We start from the raw sequence: 24,699 nt of genomic DNA, 5'->3' as shown, positions 1-24,699 counted from the left end.
TGTAAGTAGGAAAACCTGCAAAATCGGCAGTGTATCAAATACTTGTTCTCCCCACTGTACATACATACACAAATACACACACTTACCCTGTAGCTGTGGAAGAGCTCAATGGCTCGCAGCACGTCAAACTTGCGCGCCATGAGGAACTTGACGGCCACTTCCCAGGACAGCTGGGACACTCCATGCTGAGTGGTCCACTTGTTGATTTCCTCCAGAAACTGTTTGGTAGCCTAAAAACACAGAGATGCGGTCACACACCATGACTGTGTCCTAAATGGCACCATATTCCCTAGCACACTGCTTTTGAATGGCACCCTTTTCCATATATAGTGCATTTCCTTTGATCAGAGTCCTATGGGCCCTGGTCAAAAGTAGTGCACTATATAGGGCATATGGTGCCATTTGGGACACAACCTATGTACTCACTCCACAGAGATAATAAAAGAGACTAGAAGAAGTGAAAGAAGAAGTTAAAAATGATACATCCTATGAGGAAGTGGTGTTGGTGTCTGTATGGCCTTTACCATGAGAGAGCATTTAATTTCATAAAGAGAGAAAGGGTGTTGGAAGACAGAGGTGACTTGGCTGCATGAAAAAAATAAGATACCAACAAAAACAGAGGTTCAACTTGGAGGTATAGCACGTTGTGCTTCCACATTTCTGTACTTCCAAGCCTTTTGTTAGCTGGGACTAGCAGTTGGGCTATTCATCTAATCAGAACAACTTGGATTCCATAAACCCTACCTCTATCAAACCTGCCATAAGAAATACACGGAGCTTGTATGCAGAAAACAGACTTGCAGTCCTCCAATCTTGAATAGTTATGGTTAAATTATTGATATCTAAGATTGCACCATCAGCTTCAAGAAATTGTGTGCGTTCTTGCACTTGATTTAAGGAATGGGGTCTTAAAACAAAAATGGATGTACACTGAATAAAAAGATAAAACGCAACACGTAAATTGTAGGTCCCATGTTTCATGAGCGGAAATAAAAAAATCCCCAAAATGTTCTTGACGCACAAAACGCTTATTTCTCTCAAATTTAGCGCACAAATTTGTTTATATCCCTGTTAGCGATCATTTCTCCTTTGCTAAAATAATCCATCCACCCGACAGGTGTGGCATATCAAGAAGCTGATTAAACATGATTACATAGGTGCACCTTATGCTGGGGACAATAAAAGGCGACCTTAAAAATGTGCAGTTTTGTCACACAACACAATGTCACAGATGTATCAAGTTTTTGAGGGAGCGTGCAATTGGCACACTGACTACAAGAACATCCACCAAAGCTGTTGCCAGAAAATTGAATGTGTATTTCTCTACCATAAGCTGCCTCTAACGTCGTTTTAGAGAGATTTTGGCAGTACGTCCAACCGGCCTCACAACCGCAGACCACGTGTAACCACGCCAGCCCAGGACCTCCACATCGGGCTTCTTCACCCCCCCCCCCCCCCCCCCCCGACGACAGGTGGAGGTAATAAAGCACTTTTGTGGGGAAAAACTCACTGATTGGTTGGGCCTGGCTCCTCAGTAAAATCTTGCAATTGTTGCAGGTTGAATTGATATTTTTGTTCACTATAGATTTCACGCACACCCATGTGCACACACTTTACACAAAGACGGACAGACACACCCTTTGGCCACTAGGAAGGTTTAGCAAAATTACCTTTAGGTAAGTGATTACGGCAGCATCATTTTACATGAACAATGCCTGGGACTGTTTTTTCTCATGTTGATTTACCCCAATATAACTATGTACACAAAATTCCCATTTCAGCACTCAGCTCAGTTACCTATGCATTCTTTATGAACTACAAGGCTGAGTAGATATTTTTTATTTCACCTTTATTTAACCAGGTAAGCTAGTTGAGAACAAGTACTTATTTACAACTAGGACCTGGCCAAGATAAAGCAAAGCGGTGCGACACAAACAACACAGAGTTACACATGGAATAAACAAGCGTACGAGATAGACAAGATCAACGTAATGTTTTTCAAAGAGTAAAAAGTCATGTGCATAGCGTTAATCATGTTTTATAGAAGAATGCTATGAAAAATAACATTACCTAGGTGCTAGATTTCAATATGGAGTCTTTTCAGAATTGCATCCCTTTATCTGATAGCTGACTGTCAAGGTGGACCATTCATTTCCTGTCTCTCATATCACGCCATCTTCCACTCCAGACACCAGGCCTTTAGGTGCTCATTCAAAGCTCATTCAAACTTCCCCATTATACCCATTCAATAGAATAACTAAATATTTAACCAACACATTTGGACAAAAATTGTTCAATAACTTTCAGTATTGAAATCTACAGTAGTGTAAAAAGGCACTAGAGAACCCCCAGCTATATTATGTTTCAGCTAGCAAAGAGAGCAATCTAAGCGTGCACACCCTCTATCTATGTCCTCCCAAAAGGCTTCCGGAATTTTGTTGGTGGGCGAGCCCAGCCAGGCAGCACCAGCGAGCTGTCACAGAAGATAGAGGCTAATGAAAGCTCACGCTCAGAGCAAGTTCCGCTTCCCCAGCCAGCGAGAGGGGGAAGTCAACTATGGGGAGTCAGAATCTCTTCACGAATACAGAAAGCTACTGATGAGCAGAGCTGAAAAGGACAGGATGCCACTGTCCTCCTCTCACAAAGCTCGGGATTTCAAAGACAAACTGATGCATGTCAGAGGCTCCAATACTATTCAAACCGCTAAAATCCGGAGGAGGAAGCTAACTTAACTACATAATTGTAAAAAAATAAAATAATAATCTCTCACTGTGTGGCTGCATTGTTGAGTTTTCACCATGTGGTTGTTTCATTCTCATTCGGATGTTTGTTGCCCTGTGTATCATTCAATTATTTTAACTGATAAATCAAAGCAAGCGTCACATTGGCCCGGTCCTTTAAGACATCTCATGTACAAAGCATTTCCTCTGGATGCAGGTGGTGTTTAACTAAAGGAGGTGGGCCTATATCTAATATCAGATTATCAGTACATTTTAAAGTGCTCTGATTTGACATGATACTTTATTGTTAACTCTATGTAAACAATCTTGGTGGTTTAAATGCAAATTCGATATAAAAATCAGTCCAAAAAAAATGTATAGCTAATATTGGGTGATAATATTGGTCAACTTATATATCGGTTTGACTCTACATAAAATTCAACCAGGAACCCTGGACTCCCAGAGCAGATGAAGGGATGCTAGTCTTGATGCTTTTCAAAGAGCCCAACTACCGGGATTCGATTCCAGTCCACTAAGTTGTGATGTACAGTACCAAACGTTTGAACACACCTACTCATTCAAGGGTTTCTCTTTATTTTTACTATTTTCTACATTGTAGAATAATAGTGAAGACATCAAAACTATGAAAAAAACACATATGGAATCATGTGGTAACCAAAAAGTGTTAAACAAATCAAAATACATTTTAGATTTGAGATTCTTCAAAGTAGCCACCCTTTGCCTTGATGACAGCTTTGCACACTCTTGCATTCTCTCAACCAGCTTCATGAGGTAGTCACCTGGAATGCATTTCAATTAACAGGTGTGCCTTGTTAAAAGTTAATTTGTGGAATTTGTTTCCTTAATGCGTTCAGGCCTTCATGGTTAAATTGCTGCAAAGAAACCACTACTAAATACTCAGTCTCCGCAGATGCAAAAATACTGAATCTTAGGAGTTGATTCCTAGAGGAATCGAAGCTTGTCACCCAGAAATGGGAGTCGACATCGGGAGTTGACAGGCAAAGAGTCGAGGAATCTATTTTCACTAGCACAAAGTTGGAGGCAACCAAGTTGCAGATGAGTTGCATTGAGGTGTTTCACAAAGCAATCAAGTAGTAACTCAGTTGCAAGAAACCCAAAATTGTGGGAAAGTTGCTTTGTTTAACTCCAGCCTAAGGTACAGTTAAAATCAGGTTTGAGTTTAGGGTTAGGATAAGGGTTAAGGTTAGAGTAAGAGCTAGGGATAGTTGTAATGTTGTTGACATTTATTGAAGATCTACAAACCGTGTACTTGGGACTATCCAAACAAAATGTTACCGAAACAGGTTTTTGTGTGTGAATAAACTAGTGAAAATTAACGTGGTTCAATATTCATAAATATTCTCGAACTTTCTGGTTCACAAAAAAACATTGAACCTTCACAGTTCACACTTGAAGCTGAACCAAGAGGAGGACCCATTACTGACTTCAAGACAGTTCACCTGAATTAGAAATGTACCTAGGTGCAGGAATGGACTCCTAAAAAGTAGTCTATGGACCCTGACTGTCCCCAACACAGATTCTGGGCCTGTTTGCTTAGCTACAGTTTATAGCAGTCATGAGAATTAGGTCTAAACAAAGAGTTCTACTTCGAAGGAAATATTTTGGCACAAATTCTGTGAATCAAGACGATACGTGCAAATATTTACATATCTTTGAGGAATTCAGTACGCACTTCCTCAAATGGGGGTTCTGCTGGTTACACATGCTGTAATAAAAACAATCATTTGTGAGACATTTTCTTTTCAATGCAAGTCTTCCGCTCTCACGGATCTCGATCCCTCGGCATGAAGCCAAACTTGACTGCTTTCTCTATGAAGAGGTCACAGCCTTCCCATATGCTCTGCCCAAAGTCTGTTGATTCTCCTTAAAAGCCTAAGATATCAGGGAGAGGGAGGGAGAGAGAGCTTGAGGGAGAGAGAGTAGCTATCAGACATTAGTAGTTAGGTTAATATTAGTCAGGAAGTTATCTTTGGCTCACACGTAGAGGGGAGAGTCAATCAATATCAAGTGAATAGACAGAGAGTGCACATTTTAACCAGTCTGAACGATATACGAACCGCAAGCGACAGAGTTCATCTTAAAGCCAGACCAATATGTTGTTGTTTTTTAATTTGGGTCCGATACGATTCTGATTTGTTTGGGGGGGGGGAAAAAAACTTTCCAATACCTACACATCTGCCGATATACTGTTAAAAAGCAGGGAAATTAAAAAAGGAACATCTTTTCCACACAGAGTTCTCATAAATTGCCATCCAAAACAGCAATTATCCAAGAAATATACTTCAAATGTTGACTTCTTACATTGTGAAACATCATGAAAATGGCTGCAAGTGTTTAGATAAGCATGAGATTCCCTTTTTTCATCCTATTTATTGAATATCCGTTATTGGTGGAATTATCGTCCGGTATCGGTAAAAGGCCAACAGTGGCCGATAATATCGGTGAAAGGATGCATCTGTTTGGCTCTAGTTCATACATCAGTTGAGCATTAATGTTGACCATTCCCAGCCCAATTATATTCACCCACATTAGAGGTCAAAACATATCTTTTGTTGACACCATCGGAGTATCCATTCAAGCAATAGGAGTACATTTTAGTCTATTTGAGCAGCCACCGCTGTCTATACAATGCTCAATCCAGTCCAAATCTAGTCAGCCACCAAATATTATAAACACTCAAGACTTAAGCCTGAATGTTTAAAAAACATTTCCATGGATTTACAGTGCATTCGTGACGTATTCAGACCCCTTGACTTTTTCCACATGTTATGTTAAAGCCTTATAATAAAATGGATTAAATTGTTGTTTTTTTCCACCTCAAACTACACACAATACCCCATAATGACAAAGCAAAAACAGGTTCTTACAAATAAATAACTGAAATATCACAATTACATAAGTATTCAGACTCTTTACTCAGTACTTCGTTGAAGCACCTTTGGCAGCGATTACAGCCTAGAGTCTTCTCTGGAATTACACTAAAAGTTGGCACACCTGTATTTGGGGAGTTTCTCCCATTCTCCTCTGCAGATCCTCTCAAGCTGTCAGGTTGGATGGGGAGCGTCGCTGCACAGAGATTTTCAGGTCTCTCCAGTGATGTTCGATTAGGTTCAAGTCCGGGCTCTGGATGGACCACTCAAGGATGTCCCCATTGGATGATGCTGGCAGCATCATCCTATGGGGATATTTTTCAGTGGCAGGGATTGTGTAACAAAGTCCTGTGAGTGTCATCTGATGAAGATCATCAAAGGTTAGTGATTCATTTTATCTATATGTCTGCTTTTTGTGAATCCTCTCTTTGGCTGGAAAAATGGCTGTGTTATTCTGTGAATAGGCACTCACCTAACATAATCGTTTGGTTTGCTTTCGTCGTAAAGCCTTCTTGAAAATCGGACACTGTGGCTGGATTTACAACAAGTGTATCTTTAAAATGGTGTAAAATACATGTATGTTTGAGGAATTTTAATTATGGGATTTCTGTTGTTTTGAATTTGACGCCCTGCAGTTTCACTGGCTGTTGAAGAGGTGGGACGCTACAGTCTCACGTACCCTAGAGATGTTAAAGATTGCTGTACACCAGTGGAACCCATCCTACTTGAAAGAGCTGGAGCAGTTTTGCCTTGAAGAATGGGCAAAAATCCCAGTGACTAGATGTGCCAAGCTTATACAGTCGTGGCCAAAAGTTTTGAGAATGACACAAATATTAATTTCCACAAAGTTTGCTGCTTCAGTGTCTTTAGATATTTTTGTCAGATGTTACTATGGAATACTGAAGTATAATGACAAGCCTTTCATAAGTGTCAAAAGGCTTTTATTGACAAATACATGAAATTGATGCAAAGAGTCAATATTTGCAGTGTTGACCCTTCTTTTTCAAGGCCTCTGCAATACGCCCTGGCATGCTGTCAATTAACTTCTGGGCCACATCCTGACTGATGGCAGCCCATTCTTGCATAACCAATGCTTGGAGTTTGTCAGAATTTGTGGGTTTTTGTTTGTCCACCCGCATCTTGAGGATTGACCACAAGTTCTCAATGGGATTAAGGTCTGGGGAGTTTCCTGGCCATGGACCCAAAATATCGATGTTTTGTTCCCCGAGCCACTTAGTTATTACTTTTGCCTTACGGCAAGGTGCTCCATCGTGCTGGAAAAGGCATTGTTCGTCACCAAACTGTTCCTCGATGGTTGGGAGAAGTTGCTCTCAGAGGATGTGTTGGTACCATTCTTTATTCATGGCTGTGTTCTTAGGCAAAATTGTGAGTGAGCCCACTCCCTTGGCTGAGAAGCAACCCCACACATGAATGGTCTCAGGATGCTTTACTGTTGGCATGACACAGGACTGATGGTAGCACTCACATTGTCTTCTCCAGACAAGCTTTAATTCCGGATGCCCCAAACAATCGTCAAGGGGATTCAGAGAAAATTACTTTACCAGCAGTCCAATCCCTGTACCTTTTACAGAAGTTTCACCCATTCTCCTCCGCAGATCCTCTCAAGCAAAAACAGGTTTGTAGAAAGTTTGGGAAATTTATTCAGTCAATACATGTTAGGAGTCACCATTGGGAGCAATTACAGCTGTGAGTCTTCCTGTTTAAGTCTCGAAGAGCTTTCCACACCTGGATGGTGCAATATTTCCCATTATTCCAGTATGCGATGAAAAGCAGACAACCAGGTTTTCCTCTAGGATTTTGGCTGTGTTTAGCTCCATTCAGTAAAAAAATGTATCCTCAAACTCCCCAGTCCTGAACAATTTCAGGCATACCCATAACATGATGCAGTCATCACTATGCTTGAAAATATGGAGAGTGGTACTCAGTAATGTGTTTGTTGTATTGGATTTTTCCTAAACACAACACTTTGTATTCAGGACAAAAAGTGAATTGCTTTGCCACATTTTTTGCTGTATTACTTTAGGGCACGTTCCAGACTTAGAAAAGGCACCTATGCACTTCTCAGTATTTGGTATTTAGATGTACCTTTTTCAATGACGTAACGTGCTCTGCAGGTGTGGCTACCTTGCCCACTCTGAATAAATGTAACTCAACCGCTAAAAACCATCCCACTTGCTGGCCAACAGATTTTCTCGTGGAGTTTTCATTCAATGGGGTTTTCAGTACATTTAGCTTAAGCCATCCCTTTAAATACAGTGTATCTTTAGTTATAATTTTGTCAGACAATAGAATACATAGAGAGAACAGGCCAGAATATAGGGATCAATGAAAGAAGCAATCTATGCATATTTGTCTGTTTCCACACCAACTGGTAGATTTTAAAATACTTTGATCTTGTAGATTGTTAAGGCAAATCTTAGGGTTAGGAAAGTCTGTATGAATAATAAAAATAAAAATGGGTTGGAGAGCCTTCACAGAAAATAAATTGATGAATAAAATAAATCATGGATTGATTCATCCTGAAAATTGTCATATTCAAATTCAATCCAGAAAATATGGGAAGGTGGGGGAAAAAAAAAAAAAAGAGTATACAATAGGGATTGAACAATAATCATACCCTAATTCTCACTACTCGTGGAACTGTATAACACAGGTCCATTCGTCATGACCCGTGCGCCAGGCATCAGGGTTAACCTGCTACGTGTGGTCTGAGTTCCACAACGATTCAAATAGGCTACATGTCCAAAATTATTGGGACACGCGGACTACTATGATCCACTACTGCTAGAAAACCTCAGGAACAACTGAAAAGGACGTGACGGAGGAAAGAAAACTAAATGGAATGCAATGATGCTAAAAAACATGTATGTGGTATTACTGACTGTGGCTCCTGATAATGGCTAATATTTAACATAATTCAAATTGTAAAATAAAACTGAGAAAAGCCCTGGCATGTAATCAAAACATTCCAAAGCACATACGTCAACCTCGACAGGTCCAGCCCTACAGAAGCCGAGGTCACCAAATGTTCATCCACACACGTTATGAGGGCACACAATAAAAATTCGGAATAACGGCACATCTATTTATATCCAAAGGAAAAGGGGCCGCAATACATGTCCTGTTGATATGATCTTCAGTTTGCTTCCATATGGCTGGTTTCACATTTGTCTCCAGGGATAATAAGGGAAAAATGTGTATTTTACAATCCCCTTCTCCAAATGGATTACTAATTTACCCAGCTCTTAACAATTTCTAAATTACAGTGCATGGAGAATGCTGTTATTTCTAATAAAAAATGATAAAAAAAGCTTTTTCCACTTGGAACCGGCAGGTTCGATCAACCTTATTCATAGTTTCCACATGCGTAAAGGTGGTGGAATGAGGGAATTAAGTAACGGTCAAAATACGGTATATCTGTAGATACATTTCCACCACACCTTAAATTTGTTCTAGCCCCACCTCAAATGAATAGCAGGTGAATCGCATGCTTAAGTTCAAGGTCAGAATAGGAAGAGAAAAGTGCATAAAAAGCAAATTACGTTCTATTTACGTACGCTTAACTCAGGTTGGAATCGGGTCCTTCGTGCCTTGTTGCAAACAGGATGCATGTTATAGAAATATTTTTATTCTGTACAGACTTCCTTCTTTTCCCTCCGTCAATTAGGTTAGTATTGTGGAATAACTACAATGTTGTTGATCCATCCTCAGTTCTCCCATCACAGCCATTAAACAAACTGTTTTAAAGTCACCATTGGCCTAGTGGTGAAATCCCCTCCGGCAACTGAGTTAGGAAAAAGCCAGTATCTTTGTAGTGACTGGGTGTATTGATACATCATCCAAAGTGTAGTTATATGCTTTATATACACACACCATGCTTTTTAAATTCACCCCTCTACCAGCAGGTGCCCTTCTTCGCGAGGCATTGGAAAACCTCGCTGGTCTTTGTGGTTGAATCTGTGTATGACATTCACTGCTCGACTGAGGGACCTTACAGATAAATTGTATGTGTGGGGTACAGAGATGAAGTAGTCATTTAAAAATCAAGTTAAACACTATTATTGCACAAAGAGTGAGTCCATGCAACTTATGCGACTTGTTCAGTAAATTTGTAGTCCTAAACGTATATATAGTGGCAAGAAAAATTACATGAATCGAGGAACTACCTGGATTTCTGCATGTTGGCCATTCTGCAATTGGCCATAAAATGTCATCTGATCTTCATCTAAGTCACAAAAAGAGACAAACAGTCTGCTTAAACTAATAACACACTAACAATTATACATTTTCATGTCTTTATTGAACACACCGTGTAAACATTCACAGTGTAGGGTGGAAAAAGAATGTGAACCCTTGGATTTAACCACTGGTTGGACCTCCTTTGGCAGCACTAAACTCAACCAAACGTTTTCTGTAGTTACGGATTAGACCTGTACAACAGTCAGGAGGAATTTTGGACCATTAATGTTTACAAAACTGTTTCAGTTCAGCAATATTCTTAGGATGTCTGGTGTGAACCGCATTCAAGGTCATGCCACAGCATTTTAAGTTGGGTTGAGGTCAGGACTCTGACTGGTCCACTCCAGAAGGTGTATTTTCTTCTGTTGAAGCCATTCTGTTGTTGATTTACTTCTGTGTTTTGGGTCGTTGTCCTGTTACATCACCAAACTTCTGTTGAGCTTCAATTGGCGGACAGGTAGCCTAACATTCTCATGCAAAATGTCTTGATAAACTTGGGAATTCATTTTCCCGTCGATGATAGCAAACTGTCCAGGCCCTGTGGCAGCAAAGCAGCCGCAACCCATGATGCTCCCTCCATCAGACTTTACAGTTGGGATGAGGTTTTGATGTAGGTGTTTCTCCACACATAGTTCCTTCCAAACAACTCCACTGTAGTTTCATCTGTCCACAGAATATTTTACGGCAGCGGCTTCTTCCGTGGTGTACTCCCATGAACACAATTCTTGTTTAGTGTTTTACGAATCGTAGACTCGTCAACAGAGATGTTAGCATGTCCCGGAGATTTCTGTAAGTCTTTAGCTGACACTAGGATTCTTCTTAACCTCATTGAGCATTCCGCGCTGTGCTCTTGCGGTCATCTTTGCAGGATGGCCACTCCTAGGGAGAACAGCAACGGTGCTGAACTTTCTCCATTTATAGACAATGTGTCTTACCGTGGACCGATGAACATCAAGGCTTTTAGAGATACTTTTGTAACGCTTTCCAGCTTTATGCAAGTCAACAATTCTTAATCTTAGGTCTTCTGAGATCTCTTTTGTTCAAGGCATGGTTCACATCAGGTAATGCTTCTTGTGAATAGGAAACTCAAAACTTTCATATAGGGCAGGGCAGCTCTAACCAACATCTCCAATCACATCTCATTGATTGGAGTCAAGGTTAGCAAACTCCTGACTCCAATTAGCTTTTGGAAAAGTCATTAACCCAGGGGTTCACATACTTTTTCCAACCTACACTGTGAATGTTTAAATTATGTATTCAATATAGACAAGAAAAGTACAATAATTTGTGTGTTATTAGTTAAGCACACTGTGTTTGTCTATTGGTGTGACTAAGATGAAGATCAGATCACATTTTATGACTAATTTATACAGAAATCCAGGTCATTCCAAAGGGATCACATACTTATTCTTGCCACTGTAGGCTTGCCAAAAAGGGGTTGAATACTTGACTCAAGACATTTCAGCTTTTCATTTGCAATTCATTTGTAAAAATGTCAAAAACACATTATTCCACTTTGTGTAGGCCAGTGAAAAAATATATATTTCAAATTCAGGCTGTAACAAATTGTGGAAAAATTCAAGGGGTGTGAATAATTTCTGAAAGCACTGTATATCACATTAAGACTTGGCCCTGATTTAAAAAAAATATATGGCCATTTATATTTAGTGGGAGTGTGACTCCATTACCAGGTGACCTTGACCTGTGACAAAAATAGTGTCAAAAGGCTCAGGAAGAATTCAAATCCCCAAATATTTTTTTGTACATGTACATTTTCATTCTTTCTGGCGGTGACACTTTGGTTGATATGATGTCACGTGCTAGCTTGATCTCACTGGGTCAAATTTAGCAGAAAATTCCCTTGCTTCTGAGAGAGTGAAAAACCCCAAAGCTAGCTAATTAATGCCTAAACAGTAACCATTAAATTATCCTGCAGAGCGCCTTCTAAACCAATTCTAATGAAAATGGTTTGCAACTTAGGTTATTCCATCAAAACTGGTCACCAGTTTACAAGATGAAGCAGAAAATTATGTAGCCCATGCCGTTGCAATTATTTATCTCACACTGTAAAAAAAAATGTTTTAATCCAAATGCAATCTTACTGTGGAAAACCACTTAAACCTTGTACTTATCCCAGAAACATGCTTTGAATTAGGTTGAATATTTTGACACACTAGCTCTCTAAAGATATGCGACTCCTCTAAAGAGTTCCATTTCAAAGCAATGTGGTCTTGAGAAGACTCATATCACCCAGAAGACTGACATGTTCATTCAATTAAAACCCCAAAGCTAGGACACGATGTGATGCAAGTATTGCACACATAACAAAAAAGTGCAGAGCAATGGCCAGAATTGCATAGTACAGATATAGGCTATGAAACGAACGCAAGGTTCTAGTCTAATGTCGTTGAAAATGTTTTAAATGATTGGCTATTAAAACATCAGCATCTTCATTCTACCTTGTCTTGGAAAGTTAAAAAATAGATTACGTTGACAGCATAAGACATACAGGCCAGAATCTAAAAGAAACAAGCCAGGCCTTATAGTCATGCTAAATGTTTGAGCTGATAAGTACAACAATGTTAAGGGTGATTCATACGTAACATGATCATGATTATTGCTGATCCACTTCTCTCGACATTAGCCACATGTGGAAAGTGCCATCCTATCATGTTCAGTCCAGTCAGTCCCACTTGGCACGAGTTGATACTAAACAGGAAGTGTCATGTTGCATTCTTTCTATCCCCCACGTTTTCTTCCTGTGATGGTTCCTGGTAGACAACTACCTGCCCCTCCCCCAACACACACAAATTAACCCCACAATGGCAGTATCACTCCAGTCCAGTCGAAATGCTTTCAACAGCTGCCTGAAAGTGAAGATCCACCATACTAGCACAGTCCCCCAGAGGCCCCCTGCTACAACCGGACACAGCCAAGCTGAGGCGCTAATAACCCAGCCTACAAGCCTCCAGCCCTCCACCATGGCTGGGCCTGCAGAGGAAATTAAGTGCCCAGATAAGAGTCTCTACACACCTCACGCCGCCGATGGACGTGAGTGCGCATGGGCGGAGTCAGATGTTTTTTAGCACCACGCACTTTTGTCCTATTCATCAGTGTGTTCCACCCAGAGAGATGGTCCGCCTTGGGTAGTGTATATCCACTAGGGGGCTTGGGGTTCCCGAGTAGCTTACCAAGCAAGAGGGTCTGAAGCACTTGATTGTAGCTAGTGACGACATTTTAAGTTCCGGATCCGGTGTGTTATATGCCCTTTGTTTACAAATACTAGCTAGCTACATGTATGGCTAGTATGGTGTTCTATGCTTTTTGATGCTACTTAAGGATTTAACTAGCTACAGAAGCAAACATCTCTACAATTTGGAAGAGCTTGAAATGCTCTTACTACCCAAGAGGAGAAATAAAAACGAGGGAGAAAATTACGTTTGTCCACTGAAAACTACATGAGAGGACAATGGAGAATAGAGGTCTCTTGTCCAACCTATGTGAAGCATTGTCGAGGAAAGACATTTTCAATACTTTTGGACGTTGGCTGCCAGATTTGACGACTTGCTTCACAGTAGCTTGCTCCTCACATCTCGCATGAGACAACACAGGATTTTGTTGCTTATTCCTCAGCAGCAAAATGGGCTGAAATCGAACTTTGAACTTCCGATCCGGTGTAATGCCAGTTACAAGCAAACGTGTCTTTTTGAATTGCAATTGCTGTAAAATGGGCAGAAATTTGAGGGCCAATGGAATGATCAGTTTTGTGCAGGAGCTGTCAGAAAACATATTCGGATATGAGCTCCGGTAAACTCGGGCAATCGAGTACTACAACGGCTTTTTCTCAATGGTCCTGATGGCAGTCTGCAACGCAAGGTACCGCTTCGCCATGATCGACGTGGGCGCATTTGGTCAGGAGAGAGATGCGGGAATCTTCTTTCAAGGCAAGTTCAGCTCCCAACTCATTGCAGGCCAGTTGCCGCTACCTAAGTGCTTTCCGGAGACCCAGACACCGAGCCCATATATCTTCATGTGAGACGAGGCATTCCCTCGGGTAATCATGATGCGACCATATCCAGGTAAGATACATTTTAGCGTGTTACTATACATGTGCATGCGAATTCTGTAGTTGCCATGGCGCCCTAGTAGCAGCCTAAGCCGAGAAATATGTACATAGCTTTTTTGTTTTCGATAACATTGAGTTTTATTGTATATTTATGGTGGCTTTGATCCACAGATCTGTAGATGAACTGGCAGGTCAACTCTTTTTGGCTTGGCTAGCTGGCAAAACATTTTTTCATTTAAATGATGCATCTGCACACTGTACCTAGCTTTTTTGTTTCACCTGGCTGCTGGTTCCTGATATTTTTAAAACACCAATTGAAGAGCCACATGAAGCACAAGAAATGCAGTGCTTAGGCAGAGGGCTCGTAGTGAGGACGACTAGCTACTACTCTGAACTGTGGGTGGTGAGCTTTCTGTCACCCAGAGCTGCTGAGGCATCACCCAAGTGGGTGCTACAAAGAGTGAAGGAGGTGAGGTCCAGAAGCTACATGACTCTGGCTGGTTCCCAGAGTAGCCCTCCACATGATCATCACCAGACGCTTCATTAACCATCTCCCAGACCACCTTCTTCTGATCACGAACTGTCCCCATACCATCTTTGGAGGATGTATGCATTCAAAGACTTGGCCTCTATTGGTGGAACTAACTATAGCTAGGCTAATCATGATAATGTATTGCTCGTTTGATTTTTGAAGCACGTTGTGATTGCCATGTTATACATATGTGAAAATTATACCAATATAGAACTTATACTGAACAAAAATATAAGCGCAACTTGTAACAATTTCAATGATTTTACTGAGTTACAGCTCATAAGGAAGTGAGTCAATTGAGATAAGTTCATTAGGCCTAATCTATGGATTTCACAACTGGGCAGGGTCACAGACATGGGTGGGCATAGGCCCACCCATGTCTGAGGCAGTTTACAGTAGAGAAATTAACATTAAATTCTCTGTCAACAGCTCTGGTGGACATTTCTGCAGTCAGCATGTCAATTGCACATTCCCTCAACACCTGAGACATCTGTGGCATTGTGTTGTGTGACAAATCTGCACATTTGAGAGTGGCCTTTTATTGTCTCCAGCACAAAGTGCACCTGTGTAGTGATCATGCCGTTAAATAATTTTCTTTATATATGTCACAACTGTCACGTGGACAGATTATCTTGACAAATGTGTGCACATAATTTGAGAGAAATACATCTGTGTGGATATGGAACACTTCTGGGATCTTTCAGCTCATGAAATATGGAACCAACACTTTACATGTTGCGTTTATATTTTTGTTGAGTATACATGCTAGGGATGTGACAAATGTAAAAAAAAGAAGATATAATAATCTTAACGTTTTAACTGATTTCATCAAATGACATGAATTCATATATGGTCCTGTGTATGACTGCTAGGGGGCAGTGCAGTTAAATCTACCGCAGTCCTGGCTACCTACCAGATGGCACTCAACTTACTGTTGTCCCCCACCCACTCAGCAACGATGGTATGAATGCAGTTTTAGGCTCTCTGTTGTGTGCCTCTCCTCCATGTTCTCAGTACGTGGGTCTTCTCATCAATGTAATACATCAATGATGTCGCTCTTGCTGCTGGTGAGTCTGATCCACCTCTACGCAGACGACACAATTCTGTATACTTCTGGCGCTTCTTTGGACACTGTTAACAACCCTCCAGACGAGCTTCAATGCCATACAACTCTCCTTCCGTGGCCTCCAATTGCTCTTATATACAAGTAAAACTAAATGCATGCTCTTCAACTGATCGCTGCCTGCACCTGCCCGCCCGTCCAACATCACTACTCTGGACGGTTCTGACTTAGAATATGTGGACAACTACAAATACCTAGGTGTCTGGTTAGACTGTAAACTCTCCTTCCAGACTCACAAACATCTCCAATCCAAAGTTAAATCTAGAATTGGCTTCCTATTTCGCAACAAAGCATCCTTCACTCGTGCTGCCAAACATACCCTCGTAAAACTGACCATCCTACCGATCCTCGACTTTGGCGATGTCATTTACAAAATAGCCTCCAATACCCTACTCAATAAATTGGATGCAGTCTATCACAGTGCCATCCGTTTTGTCACCAAAGCCCCATATACTACCCACCACTGCGACCTGTACGCTCTCGTTGGCTGGCCCTCGCTTCATACTCAGATCCTGCTAGGTAAAGTCCCTCCTTATCTCAGCTCGCTGGTCACCGTAGCAGCACCCACCTGTAGCACGCGCTCCAGCAGGTATATCTCTCTGGTCACCCCCAAAACCAATTCTTCCTTTGGCCGCCTCTCCTTCCAGTTCTCTGCTGGCAATGAACTACAAAAATCTCTGAAACTGGAAACACTTATCTCCCTCGCTAGCTTTACGCACCAGCTGTCAGAGCAGCTCACAGATTACTGCACCTGTACATAGCCCATCTATAATTTAGCGCAAACAACTACCTCTCCCCCTACTGTATTTATTTATTTAGCTCCTTTGCACCCCATTATTTCTCTCTACTTTGCACATTCTTCCACTGCAAATCTATCATTCCAGTGTTTTACTTGCTATATTGTATTTACTTTGCCACCATGGCCTTTTTTTGCCTTTACCTCCCTTATCTCACCTCATTTGCTCACATTGTATATAGACTCATTTTTCTACTGTATTATTGACTGTATGTTTGTTTTACTCCATGTGTAACTCTGTGTTGTTGTATGTGTCGAACTGCTTTGCTTTATCTTGGCCAGGTCGCAATTGTAAATGAGAACTTGTTCTCAACTTGCCTACCTGGTTAAATAAAGGTGAAATAAAATAAATAAATAAAAATGTGATGGCTTGTTGGAGTGATGTTCATAGACGTCCCAACAATCTGTACAGAGCTTGCGCTTTGTACTTGCAGAGCAAGGTTTGGTTTTTTGATGGCATCTTGTAGTCTGGTTCTAGATATGCCCTTATGGTATTGAAGCAGACATCCTCTCCCATTGACAATGGCTGCATATCAACTGCAATCTTTTCTGTAATCAGCACTGGGATTCTCACTCCGTCCCTTATCGCACTGATGCCAGCAAAGGGTTGGGAATCACGGTTCCTCCCTTTCAGCATTGCACCTGTACCGCCACTGTAGCTCAAATCCACCTTGCAAAGTTTGCATTTCATCACCTTCTCATTTAACTTCTCAAAGTATTGCCATACAGGACTTCGCTGCAGTTGCTTCCCTGTCTCTCACTGTGCCATTTTTCCAACTGTACACAACAATGACGTGCAGAGCGCTTTATATACATGGCAAATCATTTAAAAAATGCATCTCTCCTACTTACAACATTGTCGAGTTAGGTATTTGTTTTTAAAAATATATATATTTTAGGGGGCAGATCAGCTTTAATATTGCAGATAGATTGTGGCTTCCATCAATGTAATTGTCTGCATCCCCAATATATATTTTGCGTAAATATACAGTACCAGTCAAAAGTTTGGATACACCTACTCATTCAAAGGTTTTTATTTATTTTTTACTATTTTCTACATTGTAGAATAATAGTGAAGACATCAAAACTATGAAATAACACATATGGAATCATGTAGTAACCAAAAAGTATTAAACAATTCAAAATAAATGGTATATTTGATATGCTTCAAAGTAGTCACCCTTTGCCTTGACAGCTTTGCACACTCTTGGCATTCTCTCAACAAGCTTCATGAGGTAGTCACCTGGAATGCATTTCAATTAACAGGTGTGCCTTGTTAAAAAAGGTAATTTGTTGAATTTCTTTCCTTGTTAATGGGTTTGAGCCAATCAGTTGTGTTGTGACAAGGTAGAGGTGTTATACAGAAGACAGCCCTATTTGGTAAAAGACCAAGTCCATATTATGGCAAGAACAGCTCAAATAAGCAAAGAGAAATGACAGTCCATCATTACTTTAAGACATGAAGGTCAATCAATCCGGTTTCTTCAAGTGCAGTCACAAAAACCATAATGTGCTATGATGAAACTGGCTCTCATGAGGACCGCCACAGAAGATAAGTTCATTAGAGATTACTAGCACTAGCCCTTGACCTGTTTAGGAGTAGAGCCAGTTTGCGCTGTTCTGTGAAGGGAGTAGTACACAGCGTTGTACGAGATCTTCAGTTTCTTGGCAATTTCTCGCATGGAATAGCCTTCATTTCACAGAACAAGAATAGACTGACGAGTTTCAGAAGTACTTTGTTTCAGGACATTTGGAGCCTGTAATCAAACCGACAAATGCTGATGCTCCAGATACTAAACTAGACTAAAGGCCAGATTTATTGCTTCTTAAAATCAGAACAGTTTTCAGCTGTGGAAACAATTGCAAAAGGGTTTTCTAACGATCAATCAGCCTTTTAAAATGATAAACTTGGATTAGCTAACACAATGTGCCATTGAAACACAGAAGTGATGGTTGCTGATAATGGGAATCTGTACGCCTATATAGATATTCCATAAAAATCTGCCGTTTCCAGCTACAATAGTCATTTACAACATTAACATTTTACATTTTTACATTTTAGTCATTTAGCAGACGCTCTTATCCAGAGCGACTTACAGTAGAGTGCATACATTTTATTACATTTACATACTGAGACAAGGATATCCCTACCGGCCAAACCCTCCCTAACCCGGACGACGCTATGCCAATTGTGCGTCGCCCCACGGACCTCCCGGTTGCGGCCGGCTGCGACAGAGCCTGGGCGTGAACCCAGAGACTCTGGTGGCGCAGCTAGCACTGCGATGCAGTGCCCTAGACCAGTGCCCTAGACCACTGCGCCACCCGGGAGGCCATTAACAATGTCTACACTGTATTTCTGATAAATTATGTTATTTTAATGGACAACAAAAAAAAAAAAATCCAAAACAAGGACATTTCTAAGTGACCCCAAACGTTTGAACGGTAGTGTAAGTAAATAAGTTTGTTTTTTATACATTTGCACACATTTCTAAAAACCTGTTTTTTGCTTTGTCATTATGGGCCATTGTGTGTAGATTGTTTTTATTTAATCCATTTTAGAATAAGGCTGTAACACAACAAAATGTGGAAAAAGTCAAGGGATCTGAATACTTTCCGAATGCACTGTAGGTGTCTGTCTGACGACGTTTCACGTAAACACGAAGCCAAGTCAGTTGTCGGACAATTTACGGGACACACCGACAGCAACAGCCACACTCCTCATCTCTTTCAGATTGCAAACATACCGGTCCCAAATCTTTCTCCAATTTTCTTTGATATCGGTGATATCTACCTAGCTGTTATCTTTTGTGTTCTTGTCCAAATACAACCTGCATCGAAGGATTGTAGATGTATAATTGCACGTAGCAAATATTGAAATAAAAGCACAAAAAAAGCTTGCAAGTAGATTAGCAGTAGCATTAAAGTAGAAACACGTCCATTGCTTCCATGTTTATACCAGAAGGGATGATGTAGACACAAGGTGGGATTTACGTTGCAAAACTCACTCAATACTGCCCCTCAAGTCTTCGCAAGGAATGATATGGAGCATCTCAATTTTCAGGTATCACAAAAAGTATGTTGAATGCCGGAGCGTATTACCCCTTTTGTGAAGTAAAACGAACCTTCCGTCTCCATAGTGTATAAAAATCAGCCCTAAGACTCACTGCCTGCTGTCCAGATGAGCCATGGGGAAAGGGTATTAGGGCCTGGAAAGTGTAAAGACCATCATTACCACCAGGCTGGAAAAATCAGTCAGGGAGACAGAGAGAGAATAAACAAGCTGATCTCTCTCAAACTCATGTGAAAGAGGTACTACTCTTCACCCCCCTAGCAATAAATTATTATATAATATCCGTTTCCTGCCTTTTAGGACGTGGTTGGAAAAACACAAGAGGCAGTGAGAGCAGCTTGGCATGTGATTAACGACTGTACTAGCCCTTGATCATGACTCTCAGTTCCATTACGTTACACACAAGAGTCATTGGATGAAGGCATCTTCTGTAAGGGGGTTAAGAGCCCCCCCTACACTCAATCTGAACACGTCTCACTTGTGGTATTGTTTTGGAAGCATAAGAACCTTATCGTTCATATCAGCGAGAAGTAATATTCAAAAAAACAAAAAGGCTAAATTGATACACACCTTGATTGGGTATAATCAGAGGAGGCTGCTGAGGGGAGAACGGCTCATAATGGCTGGAACGGCGTGAATGGAATGGCTGATAACTTTCCACTAATTCTGCTCCAGCCATTACCACAAGCCTGTTTCGACAACCTCAAATGATAGGGTTAGTGTTCCCACACGGCCATATATCCATGTTACAGCGCTTGTTTACAGAAAACAGACTTAAGCTATCCAGTGTACGCCAAACAGCTGTGTGTAAGCATAGCTGTATGGATCTGTGCAAAGATGCTACACTGTATTTTTTTATTTGAAGGATTATTTCTAGCTGATGAAAGATATGGGCCAAATGTTTCGAAAGCCGTATCGCAAGCAATGATTATTGACGTTTTAAACATAAAAACAGCGTCGGGATTGTAGTTCCCTTCAGAGAGTATGGGCAAAGCTAATGGCTGAATGCCGCCTAGAGTTTGAGAGTTTGAGTTTGAGTTTGAGAGCTACATCTGTACTAGCCATATTGTTGTTTGTGTGGTATGTATGGTTGTGTGGTATGTAAAGGGAGAGGGATGTGTGGGCTAAGTAAGTGCATCAATGCAAATGGAAAAATCATAGCTTTTTAGATTCTTGCCCTAATACTGATCTATAATTCTATATCATTTGATAGACACTTGGTCTACATTCGCGGAAATTATTAAATCAAATTACCATTGCATGGTGTGTTTTTCATAAGTCAAAACATTACATCTGATCATTTTTAATTCTTTACATAAACAAATCATCAATGTAATATTTTGACATTTCATGTTAGAAGCATCTTCAAGGTAGGCTACAATGTTGACAATGTAGATGGATACAATGTTTGTGTTCGTTAAGCCTGTCTGTGACGATGATTTCGCAACAATTTATCTATTTAAAGAGCATAACTTGCAGTGGTGGAGGCTAACTACAATGCAACAACTTGACACATATCATGCATTCTTACTACGGAATGATCAAATATTTAGCAATCTATTCAAAATTACCTGTTCTTCCTCCGCTGACAAACTGGCTGCCATTCTTCACTCGTTCTTGAGATTTTGACACCTTAATCCTTCAATTTGGTCGCCTTTCTCCTTTTCGTAAAGGTAAACCGGTAACGTGTTTGCTAGGTTACTGGTATTTTACCAAACTTAAATTTGTCTCGTATATAAATGGAAAGCTTTATACTGTTTCTTCGTTTGACTGGCCTGTTTTAGTAGTCGAATCAGAAATTATTTGTAATCTTCAATCAAAATACTCATGCATGAGATAAAATCGCTCATGTGTCAAAGCTTATCGAGAGCTGAAGAAAAGAGTCCTCAACAGCTTGCCGTTTCTCTGTGACGAATCGCTGCTGATAGAATTAACCGATTTGTCCAGTAAAGCCACCCACCTTTTCTTTAGAATCAAGACTAAAGGCATTCCTGTTATCTGGTTTGCAATCATTTAACTCTGTGTAGGCTTGACGAGACCTGCGTGAAGCTACCCACAATAAGGTTTGGCCACAATAGTGGCGTTTGCGGTTGGCCTTCAAAATAATAGTCCCCCATTGAAACTGATCTAAACTGATACAAATGGTGTTTCTATTTAACTTAAAAATAAATACAATAATGAATTAATTTGACAATAAACAGTAAAACATGTCAAATCCAACTGTGGATGTATGACTGCATAATTGCATTGGGGTAATACATACAGTATATGCACTGTACAGCCTTGGTGTCTGTAAATACACTGAACAAAAATATAAATGCAACATGTAAAGTGTTGGTCACATGTTTCATGAGCTGAAATAAAAGATCGCAGAAATGGTCCATACGCACAAAAATATTTTTTCTCTCAAATTTTGTGCACAAATTTGTTTACATCCCTCTTAGTGAGCATTTCTCATTTGCCAAGATAATCCATCCACCTGACAGGTGTGGGATATCAAGAAGCTGATTAAACAGCATGAGCATTACATAGGTGCACCTCGTGCTGATGATCTTTTTTTTTTAGGCCACTTTAAAATGTGCAGTTTTGTCACACAACACAATGCCACAGATGTCTCAAGTTTTGAGGGAGTGTGCAATTGGCATGCTGACTGTAGGAATGTCCACCAGAGCTGTTGACAGAGAATTGAATGCTGATGAAACTGGGGGTTTGCACAACCAAAGAATTTCTGCACAAACTGTCAGAAACTGTCCCAGGGAAACTCATCTGCGTGCTTGTCGTCCTCACCAGGGTCTTGACCTGACTGCAGTTCGGTGTTGTAACCGAATTCAGTGGGCAAATGCTCACCTTCGAGGCCACTGGCATGCTGGAGAAGTGTGCTCTTGACGAATGAATCCCGGTTTCAACTATACCAGGCAGATGGCAGACAGCGTGTATGGCGTTGTGTGGGCGAGCGGTTTGCTGATGTCAACGCTGTGAACAGAGTGCCCCATGGTGGCAATAGGGTCATGGTATAGGCAGGCATAAGCTATGGACAATGAACACAATTGCATTTTATCGATGACAGTTTGAATGCACAAGATCCCTTCCCTGAGGCCCATTGTCGTGCCATTCATCCGCCGCCATCACCTCATGTTTCAGCATGATAATGCATGGCCCCATATCGTAAGGATCTGTACACAATTCCTGGAAGCTGAAAATGTCCCAGTTCTTCAATGGCCTGAATACTCAGCATTTTTGGGATGCTCTGGATCGATGTGTACGACAGCATGTTCCAGTTCCTACCAAAATATCCATCAACTTCACACAGAGTATTCCTGGAAAGGCCACAATCAACAACGGTCGACCTACAATCTAAACTAGATGCCCTCAATCTCACACAAATTATCATGGAATTTAACAGATACAACACCAAATCCGTTAACACGGGCACCCTCATAGATAGCATCCTGACCAACTTGCCCTCTAAATACACCTCTGCTGTCTTCAACCAGGATCTCAGCGATCACTGCCTCATTGCCTGCGTCCGTAATGGGTCTGCGGTCAAACGATCACCCCTCATCACTGTCAAAAGCTCCCTAAAACACTTCAGCGAGCAGGCTTTTCTAATCGACCTGTCCCGGGTATCCTGTAAGGATATTGACCTCATTCCGTCAGTAGAGGATGCCTGGTTATTTTTTTAAAGTGCTTTCCTCACCATCTTAAATAAGCATGCCACATAAAAAAAATATTGAACCAGGAACAGATATAGCCCTTGTTTCACTCCAGACCTGACTGCCTTTGACCAGCACAAAAACATCCTGTGGCGTACTGCATTAGCATCAAATATGCATTAGCCCCCACGATATGCAACTTTTCAGGGAATTCAGGAACCAATGTATGGAGGCAGTTAGGAAAGCAAAGGCTAGCTTTTTCAAACAGAAATTTGCATCCTGTAGCATAAACTCCAAAAGGTTCTGGGACACTAAAGTCCATGGATAATAAGAGCACCTCATCCCAGCTGCACACTGCACTGAGGCTAGGAAACACTGTCACCACCAATAAATCTACGATAATCAAGAATTTCAATAAGCATTTTTCTACAACTGGCCATGCTTTCCACCTGGCTAACCCTACCCCGGTCAACAGCTCTGCACCCCCCACAGCAACTTGCCCAAGCCTCCCCAACTTTTCCTTCACCCAAATCCAGATAGCTGATGTTCTGAAAGAGCTGCAAAACCTGGACCCCTACAAATCAGCTGGGCTAGACAATCTGGACCCTCTCTTCTTAAAATTATCTGCCGCAATTGTTGCAACCCCTATTACTAGACTGTTCAAACTCTCTTTCGTATCATCTGAGATCCCCAAACATTGGAAAGATGCCTCGGTCATCACCCTCTTCAAAGGGGGAGACTCTCTAGACCCAAACTTTTACAGACCTATATCTATCCTACCCTGCCTTTCTAAGGTCTTCAAAAGCCAAGTTAACAAACAGATAACCGACCATTTCGAATCCCACCGTACCTTCTCCGCTATGCAATCTGGTTTCCGAGCTGGTCATGGGTGCACCTCAGCCACGCTCAAGGTCCTAAACGATATCATAACCGCCATTGATAAAAGACAATACTGTGCAGCCGTATTCATCGACCTGGCCAAGGCTTTCGACTCTGTCAATCACCGTATTCTTATCGGAAGACTCAATAGCCTTGGTTTCTCAAATGACTGCCTCGCCTGGTTGACCAACTACTTCTCAGAGAGAGTTCAGTGTGTCAAATCGGAGGGACTGTTGTCCGGACCTCTAGCAGTCTCTTTGGGGGTGGCACGGGGTTCAATTCTCGGGCCGACTCTTTTCTCTGTATACATCAATGATGTCGCCCTTGCTATTGGTGATTCTCTGATCCACCTCTACGCAGACGACACCGTTCTGTATACTTCTGGCCCTTCTTTGGACACTGTGTTAACTAACCTCCAGACGAGCTTCAATGCCATACAACTCTCCTGCCGTGGCTTCCAACTGCTCTTAAATGCAAGTAAAACTAAATGCATGCTCTCTGCCCGCACCTGCCCGCCCGCCTAGCATCACTATTCTGGACTGTTCTGACTTAGAATATGTGGACAACTACAAATACCTAGGTGTCTGGTTAGACTGTAAACTCTCCTTCCAGACTCACATTAAGCATCTCCAATTCAAAATTAAATCTAGAATTGGCTTCTTATTTCGCAACAAAGCATCCTTCACTC

At 41.2% G+C, this 24,699-nt stretch overlaps 1 protein-coding gene across 1 annotated transcript in view; it reads right to left on the bottom strand.

The window, feature by feature from the left end:
• The window catches only part of LOC120054198 (tyrosine-protein phosphatase non-receptor type 9-like), a 46,145-nt gene extending 24,676 nt beyond the window's left edge, over positions 1 to 21,469 (bottom strand). Inside the window, exons 1-2 of the mRNA XM_039001654.1 lie at positions 21,051 to 21,469; positions 87 to 230 (exon numbers count right to left, since the gene is read on the bottom strand). Of these exons, the coding sequence (XP_038857582.1) occupies positions 87 to 230; positions 21,051 to 21,083 (177 nt within the window). The 5' untranslated portion in view covers positions 21,084 to 21,469. The remainder of the gene's footprint in view (positions 1 to 86; positions 231 to 21,050) is intronic.
• Positions 21,470 to 24,699: the final 3,230 nt, after the last annotated feature.

Source organism: Salvelinus namaycush, chromosome 9, assembly GCF_016432855.1.
Source record: "Salvelinus namaycush isolate Seneca chromosome 9, SaNama_1.0, whole genome shotgun sequence".
Lineage (NCBI taxonomy): Eukaryota > Metazoa > Chordata > Actinopteri > Salmoniformes > Salmonidae > Salvelinus > Salvelinus namaycush.
This window is presented reverse-complemented; position numbering and strand designations above follow the sequence as displayed.